At 42.9% G+C, this 12,352-nt stretch overlaps 1 protein-coding gene across 2 annotated transcripts in view; it reads right to left on the bottom strand.

The window, feature by feature from the left end:
- Window positions 1-10,673, bottom strand: part of BRD10 (bromodomain containing 10) — a 43,565-nt gene extending 32,892 nt beyond the window's left edge. For both annotated transcript variants that reach the window (XM_060237367.1, XM_060237368.1), the window contains exon 1: window positions 9,333-10,673. In XM_060237367.1, the coding sequence (XP_060093350.1) occupies window positions 9,333-9,913 (581 nt within the window). In that variant the 5' untranslated portion in view covers window positions 9,914-10,673. The remainder of the gene's footprint in view (window positions 1-9,332) is intronic.
- Between the last annotated feature and the right edge of the window lie 1,679 nt (window positions 10,674-12,352).

Below are 12,352 nucleotides of genomic sequence, written 5' to 3'. Positions count from 1 at the left end.
GGGGGAAAGTGTAGATGACTGGGGAAGGCAATGGCAAACCTTCCCATAAAAACAGTCTGCAGTGAAAACGTTATGAAAGCAACATAACTCCAGAGTCAGAAACGACTGGTGCTTACACAGGGGACTACCTTTACCTTTTTACACACATGGTCCAGCCCGACATGGCCTGGCCCAACAAGGTCTCATTTATGTCAGATCCGTCCCTCATAACAAATGAGTTCGACAGCCCTTGGTTAGAATGTCAGATTAGGATCTGAGCAGCCAAAGTTTCAATATCCATTCTGCCATGGAAGCCTGCTGGGTAACTGTGGCAATCATCCTTAAAAGGACTTTGAATTGATCCTTGAATTGAATTGAATTGAATTTATTTTTCGTATTTATATCCCGCCCTCCCCGCCAATTTAGGCCTCATGTGAATTCAAGTGATTGTCAGCCAATTATAGCCCATGGATCTCCACTGGATTGACCGGGGTGGTGGTGGTGCGCCAGCCTCAGCTTTAGAAGGGTGACGAATGCTTTTAAAAAAGAAAAGAAAAGCTTTTGGAGAGGGATTTTATGGCTTTGGAAAGAAGCATTGGCTTAGCCAGGATTTTTATTTGGCTTTTAGTGATGCTTTGGGGGTCAGCTTTAGGAAAGAAAGCTTATTTCAGTGGTACAAATAAGCATTCTGTTAAGGGCCCATAATTTCTAAACTTTTGTGTGTAGGTTCTGTAGTAAGATGTAGGGATGGCACAAACCGGTTCATAAAAAAGATATTTGTGATGAATTTTGGCTGGTTTGTTGTTCAAGAAGTGATGTTCGTGAACTGAAAAGCTTCCACAAATTTTACAACAGTTTGTGAAGAGCAGAAAGCAGGGGTTTAAACAGCTCGAAGCAATTTAAACCCCTGCTTTTAGCTCCCTGCCACTTTTCATGGGAAAATACCCACTTTCTGCTCCCTGCAAAAAAGTGGCCAGAAGCAGAGATTTAAATGGGCTGGAGCCATTTAAACAGCTCTCTGCCAAAATCGCTCTGCCAGCTCTCTGCTCTCCAAAATCGCTCACAGTTATTTAAACCCGTTTTCGGCTACAAAATTCTAATTAATTGCTATGAAGAAGCAAGATAATGGAGCAGTGATGTATGATCTGAATAACAACTGACTGATGGATCTAGCGTAGTGACTGGCTTTGGACTCAGATGAAAAGACAATGATTCAAATACACCCCCTTTGCTGGGGTAATGACTTGGAAATGAAAACCGGCTTTTGGCTAACATGCGAGGAGGGGTTATGGCTCAGTGGCAGAACATTTGCTTGGCATACAGAAGGTCCCAGGTTCAATCCCTGACTTCTCCAGTTAAAGGATATGTCAATAGATGATGTGAAAGACCTATTTCTTGTCTACTGAAATCTAATGCATTTAGAAGTACTACGAACACTCAAAATATGTTACAGAAGTGCAAAATCTGAAGGGTCATAACTTTTTCACATCTACTTTATAGAGCAAAGGAGAAAAGATTTAATCTATACCCACAAAGCTAATGGCTTTATAATTTACTAGGAATTCTGTATCAAGGTAATGGTGTAGATTAAAAGTTGTATTTTCTGCAACTCTACAGCCTATTTTTTACACACACACACACTTGCTTCCATTACACTATGCAGCTCCTTTCTGCTTATTCCATATTTACCAAGTGCATGGGTGACACCTTCACTTTTTCCTTTAGTAAGAACTGATGGGAGAGCCATTTTCAACGTAAGTACATGAGAGCAAGACAGATAATATCACTAATCCCCCCCCAGTTGCTATTGGCAAATTTCAATGAAAAATATATAGACTATTAAGGCAAACAATATGAGGTAAGCTAACTAGGTATTCACAGGCAATGTATATATTAATTCAAACCTTAAGAATCTCAACTGGCTTTGAAAAAATAATTTAGTCTACGTAACTGCAGAAGCAGGAGCCCTATGGCACAGAGTGGTAAGCTGCAGCACTGCAGTCCAGGCTCTGCTCACAACTTGAGTTTGATCCCAGCTGAAGCCAGATTCAAGTAGCTGGCTCAAGGTTGACTCAGCCTTCTATTCTTCCAAGCAGACCTTAGATTCAGTGGGAGCTCACAGGCGCACAGCTCCTGAACCTTTCTGAAAGTTCCTCCTTCGCCTCCTGAGAGTTCCACCACCTTGTGCATTGAATAATATGTGCAGCTGCATAACAATCCCTGGATGAGTTCCACCACCTATATTTCTATTTCTAAATTACCCCTGCTTCCAAGGTTGGTAAAATGAGCACCCAGCTTGCTGTGGGGAAAGTGTAGATGACAGGGGAAGGTGACAGCAACCCACCCATTAACAAAATTCTGCCAAGAAAATGCTGTGATGTGGTGTCATCTCATGGGTCAGTAATGACTCAGTGATTGCACAGAAGACTACCTTTAGCTACAGAACTGTTTAGATTTAGCAGCCCAAATCTGACCTATCCCACGTCTAGATCTCTCTCACACACAAAGTACTTCCTTGAGATTTTTCAGAAAAACGTTATTCACATTTTCATTAGTACATTCATATGCGAATCACTGTGAGACAGCAAAGCAAATCCCAGTGATGGAAAGGTTGGGTAATATCCAGGAATCTCTCAACACTAAGAGTGCAGATCTTTATTGCACTCCAATCCCCAACCAAACAAGCCTTCTGAGTGTGGCACACATGGTCTGTATGGCTATTATGCCACACAGGTCCCATGATCTTGGGATTCAACTTTCCCAGGGCTGGAAAAGGCTACAGGGAGAAGAGGAAGACAGATCACCTTCAGAATGCAAGCATGCCACTGCATGCAAATATCTTCCAGTACCTACCCATAAAAGAATGTTTGCTGCTATCAGTTCTGATAACACTGTTGTAGATGGGCACAATGGGTAAATTACTCTTTACAGAGCCCTACAATGGGTAAATTACACACCATGTGACAGAAGCATGAAACCTGACATGAAATGCTATCCTGTAAAGATCAATTAATGTAGGGTGGAATCCTTAATAGTCAAATTTATAACAAGTTGCAGTGGTTGTTATAAATAACATGGTCTCAGGTTACAGGGACAAAAAGTATTTTTTTTGTAATAACATAAAGAGTACTAATCAAGAAGTAATTTATTGGCAATTATTAACTAAATCCTTTTCCTTGCAATGAAGTGCTTAGCATTACTATAACAGAACTTTCAAAGCCTTCTTGTAATTATCATAAAAATATTATACTTTTTAGGATTTTATTTTTTTCAGGTATTGCAACTCATACAATTAGCTTTTAAAGTGTTCTTTAAATTTTAAAATGGTCTCAAAGAGCCCAAGATAGATATTCAATATTAAAATAACCAATATTTATTTTCTGGAACAATCAAATGTCTACATCTAACTAGAAGATATTGCAAGAGAATCCACTAACAATACATTATAGCTCAGAGGTTCAAATCAACAGAAGCTTTCAAAATGCCAGAAGTCAAATTCCTAATAGAACAGATTAGGAATTATGAGTGGTGTATTCAGAAGTGACAGATGAAGGTTTATAATGATAAAAAACAAAGGGTACTAGGTATGAATCTTTTGAAGATAATGTAGTGCAATTTGTCATCATCAATGAACTGGCAACAACAACACAACTTGACAGATATTATGAAGAAATTCAAGCAAAATTAATCTTGCATAACGGGAAAATAGCATAAAATGTGAAGACTCCTGCTTAACAAGCTTCAAGAAGATCGTTGTGGAAGTACATGCAGGTAACACCTGGAATAATGACATCTAAACTAGGGTTCCTCAACATGGTGCCAATGGTCACCATGGTGCATGCAGACACTTTTCCCGGTGCCCTCCAAATGTTTTTATAAAGTAGGTGTGGCCAGATGGGAGCTTTAGCCTAGCATGGTTTCTAAATAGCCACTGGATATATGATTGACTCTGCAAATTTTTAAGAGGTTGTTTCAGCAGCAGCTGTCACTACAGCATAAGGATCTTTTTTGTATGACTGAAGATAACTTGTGCTTTGTTGAATGCTATGCTCATTTGAAAACACATTCTGTTAAAAGTTTCTGCCTGAAATGTTGAAGAGCAACTATTAGAAGTATGCATGACCCTGAAATTTTGTGATTAGGTCCACCTCTTGTGGCAGCCATTCTGTGTGCCCGTTTGCTCAAGAAGTTTGGGAACCACTGATCTAAACAATCATGTTTTTTTCCAACAGAGAGCTGGTGCAGTTTTACAAGGGTTTCTTGTGGAAAACAAGCCAAATCAGACAGGCATCTAATTTTGACATTCATAGGCACATTCTGTCCACTGCAACACTTCTAGATGACAGCCAATCTCTTGCAAAATTCAGTTATGGAAATACAGTTGTCCTCAAAGCAAAAACACACAATTAATATTCTTGACAAGAGTGTAATGTACTACTGACATCCAACAATGTCACTTCCACAACTCTTGACACCTTTAGAGAACAAAATAATGATGATTCTGCAGTTTGCCTTTAGTATTAGGTGTATTTAAGAAACTCACAAATTTAGATGGAATATTTCACAAGATACGTCTGGAAGATTTTGTTCTGCAAGTATTGATTGCCTTAGTAAACATTATACTTGAGGGGCCCAACTTACAACTAAGTCAACCAAATGCATCTTCAACATCAGCACTAGCTGAATTTATTATGTATAATTGCATAAATATCAGGCCAATTGAAAGCGAACCCAATTGCAACCATTTGTCTCTATAAATCATGGAAGATCTGTAGACATTTCATTGAATTCCAGAAACATGTCACACCCCTTAAGAGACTTTAATGCAGGGGTGTCGAAATCATTTTTATGAGATCTGACATAAAGGAGACCTTGTTGGGCCGGGCCAAGGCAGGCTGGGTCATGTGTGTACCTATTTAAGATTAGGTAAGAGATATAAATTCTACAAAGAACACAGACAAACACAAATATATATTTTTTAAAAACTCTAAGGGCATAATAACCATATGGCAGCTTCTGGAAACTGCTACATATGTTGGCTACATCTTCACTATGAACTTGGCCACAAGGAGATATATCATCATGCAGTGAACTAGACACGCTACTGAACATAAGAAAAGCCGTGTTGGATCAGCCCAATGGCCCATCCAGTCCAATACTCTATGTCACACAGTGGCCAAAAAACCAGGTGTTATCAGGAGGTCCACCTCCAGAAGACTTCCCACTGTGGCCTCCCAAGCACCAAGAATACAGAGCATCACTGCCTGAGACATACTGTTCTACCCATACCATGTGGCTAATAGCCACTGATGGACCTCTGTTCCATACGTTTATCTAATCCCCTTCTTGAAGCAGTCTGTTTGTAGCCATTGCCACTTCCTGCAGCAGTGAATTTGATATATTAACTACTCTTTGAGTGAAGTAGTATTTATCTGTTCCAAACCTATTGCTCATTATTTTATTGAGTGCCCTCAAGCTCTTGTACTGTGAGAAAGAGAGAAAAGTACTCCTTTCTCTACCTTCCCTATCTCATGCATAATTTTATAAACCTCTGCTGCGTCATCCCTCAGTCATTGTTTCTCCATGCTAAAGAACCCTTACTCTTTAACTTTTTCTTGATAACTAACTTTTCTTGATAGCAAAAATGTTGGTGGTTTAACTTTTCTTGATAGCAAAAGTGTTGGTGCTATCAAGAAAGTATTGGTGCTATCAAGATCCCATCAACGTATATTAATCAAGAAAACTTTTCTTGAGAGCAAAAAATGATCCCCTTAATCATTTTAGTTGTCCTTTTTTGCATCTTATCCAGTGCTACAGTATCTTTTTTTGAGGTGCAGTGGACCATAACTGTATACAGTATTCCAAATGGGGATGCTTTGGATGATTGATTTATACAAGAGCAATATGATACTGATTGATTTATTTCCACTTCCCTTCCTAATAATTCCCAGCATAGAATTTGCCTTTTTTATTGCAGTTGCACATTGAGTCAACATTTTCATTGAGCTGTCTACCACGACTTCAAGATCTTTCTTCCTGGTCAGTTACTGCCAGGTCAGATCCCATCAACGTATATTTATAGTTAGGATTTTTGGCTCTAATGTGTGTTACTTTGCACTTGCCTACAGTAATGCCCATTTGACCAGCCTCAATAGTTTACTCTGGAGTGCCTCACAGTCCTCCCTGTTTCTTATTGCTCTGAACCACTTAGCGTCATCTGCCAACTTAGCCACTTCAATGCTAATTCCCAACTTTAAATCATTAATGAACAAGTTAAAAACCACAAAGCCTAGTAGTGAGCCTTGCAGTACCCTCCCTGCTTATTAGCTTCACTATGAAAACTGCCCATTTATACTCATTCTCTGTTTCCTGTTAATTAACCAGCTTTGGTGTAGTGGTTAAGTGTGCAGACTCTTATATGGGAGAACCAGATTTGATTCTCCCACTCCTCCACTTGCAGCTGCTGGAACGGCTTGGATCAGCCATAGCTCTTGCAGAGTTGTCCTTGAAAGGGAAGCTTCTGTGAGAGCTCTCTCAGTCCCACCTACCTCACAGGGTGTCTGTTGTGGGAGAGCAAGATGAAAGAGATTGTGAGCTGCTCTGAGACTCAGATTCGGAGTGAAGGGTGGGATATAAATCCAACATCTTCCTCCTCATCTTCTCCTTCCTCCTCTTCTTTCATGAGAACTTGTCCTCTAATCCCATGACCGCTGAGTTTACTTAGAATATTTTGTTGAGGCACTTTATCAAAATCTTTCTGGAAGTCTAGGTAAACATCACCCAGGTCACCCTTGTCCACATATTTGTACATCCCTTCAAAGAACTCCAAAGGGCTAGTGAGATAAGGTCTTTCTTTACAGAATCCATGCCGATTCTCCCTCAATAGCTTCTGTTCATCAATGTGCCTACTAATTCTATCTTTAATAAGGGATTCCACCAATTTATCTGGTATCAATGTTAGATTGACCAGCCAGTAATTTCCTGGACCTTCTCTGGAACCTTTTTAAGAGATGGGAGTTAAAATAGCTACCTTCTAGACCTCGGGACAGAGGCAGATTTTAATGATATATTGCATATTTTTGTCAGGAGATCCACAAGTTCACATTTGAGTTCTTTCAGAACTTTTGGATGTATGCCACCTGGGCCTGGATATTTGTCAGTTGTTAATTTGTCCATCAGTTGCCTCTCATCACCTTAACCTGACTCAGCTTTCAATACCTGAGTTCTGGAGAGGACAAGAACTTCAAACTGAGATTAAAACAAACCTTTGCTGAACATGGTTTGTAAACTGCTTTAAATCCAGATCAACTTGGATAAAAGCCCTGGATGAGAACTTTATGAAAGTCAGAATTGATGATATTTTTGAGATGGGCAAAACTAAAGTATTTTCTCTGATAAAAAACGGAGTTCTCAAAATCGACCATGGCAGTTTGAACCTGAGAGTCCCAAGAGTATGCTTACTCCTATTTTTCGGTCTACCTTACCCAAAATCTTAACAACCGCCCCCCCTCACATTACTGAAGAGCTTTTTTGTTTGTAAGACTGAGCAATGATTTTGCAACTGAGATTTTTTATTAGGCCCTACACTGATAGAATGCAAGCCTGTTCCAAAGACTTTGCACAGCTACTGGAATACTAGAACCAAGTAGCCACCAGAGACTGGAACTCTCTACAGAAAGGCATAGAGAAGAAATTGCCAGGAGGAATGGAGTTACATGCATGTTCATGATACAAGTAAAGATGATCATTCAAATATGTAGGTTACAGCCATGAAGGGCTTTAAAGCTCAAACCAGCACCTTCAACTCAGCCTGTAAATACTGATCTTGTTTGTGATAGTACCTGCAACCAACCAACTTGCTAACTGCAGAAAGCAGCAGGTATAGCAATATCAAGAAGCCACCAAGTAGACAGTCACTAGAATTAGTTCTAAGCTTCCCAAAATATGCTGTCAATACAGCTAACAGGGCCCCTGTCTTCAACAGTTCTGTAAAGATGGCCAGAGACCAAACAAGTGACTAATAAGGAAAACCCTACAACGAATGCTTTCTCATACAACTATTATGGCCATACATGTATACAGTCCTTTTTGCACCTGAACAAGCCCAATCCAACTTTACTTAATTTTGCCACATGCAGTTACCTAGTTATTTGCATGACTGTGTGAGATTTTAGAGATTTCCTCATTGTGGAAAGTATCACTGGCTAACTTAAACACACAACAGTTTGGAGAGGTTAATAAGAGATGCACTGAGCAAGAAACACTTTCTTCCTTAACTAGACACATGGCAGAAGAGACAAATCAAGTTCCCCAGTTTAGTATTTCATCAATATGAATGCTCTACCCCAAACAAGTGATTATATCACACAGAAGCACATCCTTTTCCTCTAGAATAATTATGTTCAGTAGTCATGATTTTGTACTGACCCGGATGGCTCAGGCTAGCCTAATCTCATCAGATTTTGGAAGCTAAGCAGTCAGCATTGCTTAGTACTTGGATAGGAAAGCAGTGAGGAAATCCAGGGTTGTTATGCAGAGCCAGGCAATGACAAACCATCTCTGTTCATCTCTTGTCTTGAAAACCCTGTCAACTGCTTTACAGCACTTTCCACCACCACCAATCATGACTTCAAATTTTATTTCCCAGTTTATATATTGTTTTATTTTTTTGAAGTCACAAACAAATCACACATTAAATGTAAGATCTGATTTTGTGCTTTATATTTTTACTCTACAATTACTCTAATTTGAACACACAGTTACCTCTAGCATGTAAATGCTAACCTGAGAAAGACTTCAGTCTTATTTCTGATAACAGTCAGGCAGCTTCATATATTCACGATTAGGGCTTTCAGAGTAGAAATTAGGAACATTAAAGTCAAGCACCTCCCTCTTTTAAAGAAATTCAACCATGAGAAACATCACTAGCTTTTTACTGTCTGAATGTAGATATAGAATAGTATGAAACAAACATGAAAACAAAAGCTTCTGGAGCAGCATCTCAAATGTGTTCTATAACAAATCAGAACAAAATAATAACCAGACCTTCAGGACAATCCCAGATATGTTTACCTAGAAATAAACCAGAGTTTGCTTAATAATCTGCATATTGCCTCACCACCAAAGTGCTTGAATTCAATGGGACATATTCCCTAGTATGCATTCTTAGCTGAACAGTCTTAAAAATACAGGTATGTGTGTATCCGAATCTGAATCAAGAAGCACATAAATATAACTTTTGCTGTCAAAAATGTACAATTTATTCCATTCTGCATACAGCATCACCAGCATAATCATGGTAACTTTCCTTCTTGCTAAATCAGTACAGAATTGGATGCCTTCCTTACACCTACCGCGATAGCAGTGCCAACTTCTGCTCCAACATCATCTCCAACTTTTGGGCCTGCTTGGAGAGCCAGTGATCCACCCCGTGCAACCGATAGCAAGTCTCCAGCATCAATCGAAAATCAGCCACGAAATCCGCGATCCCTGTATATTGCCCGATAGAAAACTTCTCCTCCATCTTCAGCAACGTCAGCTGTTGAGGTTCTTGGCACTGCTGATGCCTGCTATTTTTCTGGGAGGAGGAAGAGGCGACTTCACATAGCCCGTCCTCAATTCTTTGGCCCTCCAGGGGTCTCAGAAAAGGTGTTGTCAGCGGCCGGTGCTTTTCCAGCAGAAATTCGCTCAGGATCCGATAAGCCTGCTGCAGTTCGGGGCTCAGGTTCTGCTCCCAGCCGCGGTGACCACAGCTGCCAGCGGCATCTTTCTCTTTTTCTTTCCGCAGGCAACCAACTAGCGCGGGGTCCGAGGCAACTTCCATTCCGCGCCCGGCAGAAAGGGCTTGGTCCGACGGCGGCGGCTCCATATCGTCTTCTTTTCCTTCGCCGCCGCCGCCCTCCTCCTCCTGGCCCTCGGGCTGTGCCAGGTTCATGCCCCGCCGTCTCTAGCGCTGTAGTTGCAGGGAACAGACCCCGCGAGAGGCACCCTCGGCATCCAAGAACCTGAACCCACCCGCCCTTCAACCTGCCCTGCCTAGAGCTCGCTCGCTTGCTGCCAGTCCCTGCTCGCTAGGCCGGCCGCAGCCCAGGTAGCCGTCGCTGCAACTACATCACCTCCTCCTCCTCCTCCTTTCCCACTTCGTGTATGGGACGCCGCGGCCGCTGGAACCTGTGGCGGGCGAAAGCCGCTCTAAGCCACAGGGTTGAAGAAAGCAGCTCAGCCTCCAGCGGCTGGTTGCAAGGGGTGGGCGGGAATACAATAAAGGGCGCCTCAGGTACGGCTAACCGGCCCCTGCCCTGAAGGGATAGGGAGGCATGAGAAGCCACCGCCCCCTTACGATTGTCTATGCAAGACCTGCTGTCCAGGTCCCTGTGTCATTCCGTCCCTCCCCGCTTCGATTACGAGCCGCTGCCGGCGACCAGGCCTCTGCCACTTCGTCGCCTCAGAGCGCCTAGGTCGGCGAAGGTCCTGTATCCTCCTATGTTTCTTGAGGGACGCGGCCGAAGCCGGTCACGCTGTCAGTTAAAGGGGGGGGGGGGTCGCTACTAGACCTTAGCTGTCCCCTCCCCCCAGCTAAGAGACAGGGAAAAGGGGTGGGGGAAGAAAAGGGAGACTTAGTTGCCAACTGCGCATGTGCGACAGAAGCAGCCTATACCCGTAGCGCTTAGCTGCGCACTTTGTTTTGGACGCCAGCTGGAGGTTCGTCATCAAACAGCGACAGAGAAGAGGGGAGGGGGAAGAGGAAGAGACAAACAGCCGCAGGGTCACGCACATTCTTTCATGGCCAATGGAAGGCGTGGGAATACACATGGGTGTGAGCGAGGGAAATTCTTTACAACAGCAGGTGCTATAAATACAGACCCGAGCGAAAAGGAATTTTGTTTGCTTGGGAACTAAAAGTACTTTACGAGAAAATGGGAAATGAAAGAAGATAAAACGAGGCTGCACGATATAAGATTTTTGAGGAATATTATCTAGTCTGGAAATGTTTAATTATTGGAAATGCGATTGTTTGAACAGCAGGTGGCAGTAGTAAAGCCTAGTCAGTGCTCTCATTTAAACAATCTCAAAACAGCTGATAATACAGTTCCAGAGTTAATCTGTGACAAGGGTTCCAAGAAAGGTGGGTGTACTCCGTATTGCTGTAGTTTTTATTTAACTTTGTGCATTTTGACGGTGTAAACTTTATATTTCTTGTACTAATCTGTACTAATACTCCCAATTTCAAATCCTGAACTTCATTACATAAAAGTAAATTATTCCTTCAGTGTGTGTGTATATATATATAAAGGTAAAGGTAGTCCCCCTGTGCAAGCACCAGTCGTTTCTGACTCTGGCGTGACATTGCATCACAACGTTTTCATGACACACTATCCCCAGTATGCTGGGTACTCATTTTACTGACCTTGGAAAGATGGAAGGCTGAGTCAACATTGAGTTGGCTACCTGAACCCAGCTTCCACCAGGATCGAACTCAGGTTGTGAGCAGAGTTTAGGACTACAGTATTGCAGCTTTACCACTCTGCGCCATGGGGCTGCTGCAGTATTCTGGGTTAAAGCTGATTGTTTAGTTAGAGTTCATAGCTGAATCAGGCCCGTAACCAGAAAAATTTAGGTGGGGAGCCCAGGGGGTAAATTTTTAGGTGGGGGGTCCGTAGGGCCCAAAATGGCATCACATTTTTTTAAAATGAAAAAAGAGCCACTGCGACCACTCATCTCCAGCGTGCTCTACTTACATGACTGCACTTTCCAGGGTTGGGCAGAGAGTCTGGCAGGAGGCGCTCCATGCTGAAAGATTGAGCATGGGGAAGCTGGGCCTCATGCTGTTGAGGAAGGTGCGGCAAAGTGGGACAGCTGCCAGGCGTGGGCCATGGGCAAGTTGCAATGCCCAGCTGCCCTCTTGAGCATGACTCCCTGGCTGGGACTGTGCAGTCCCTGCGCTCAATCTGCTGCGCGGTGCAGCCCTTTTGTGCCTAAGGTGCTCTGTCCAAGTTCCCCAGTCACAACAGGCAACTCGCTGGTCCATCGGAGCCGGGCATCCTGCCTCTCTCACCTCATGCGCGGAGCAGGCTCAGGCTCTGAGGGGTGAGTTCTTCCATGCCATGCCACTTCCCCAGCCGCCCCTTGCTTCCCAAAGCGCCTCCAAGCCACTCAAAAGCAGCAAGGGAAGGGAAGCCCAGGCACCACTCTCAGTTTGGGGTGGATCAACAGCGGCTGGAGCTGAGGCAGCTGAGCCCCAAGGAAGGAGGTTGTGTGCCTGGCTCTTGAGTATCCCCACCACCTCTGCTCCATGGCAGGGCGTGCATGCAGACCCCAGCAGATTCTGCCGAGCCCTACTGCTGCCACCCGCTGCTGGCCACCACATCCCCTC

Source organism: Heteronotia binoei, chromosome 4 (genome assembly GCF_032191835.1).
Source record: "Heteronotia binoei isolate CCM8104 ecotype False Entrance Well chromosome 4, APGP_CSIRO_Hbin_v1, whole genome shotgun sequence".
Classification (NCBI taxonomy): domain Eukaryota; kingdom Metazoa; phylum Chordata; class Lepidosauria; order Squamata; family Gekkonidae; genus Heteronotia; species Heteronotia binoei.
This window is presented reverse-complemented; position numbering and strand designations above follow the sequence as displayed.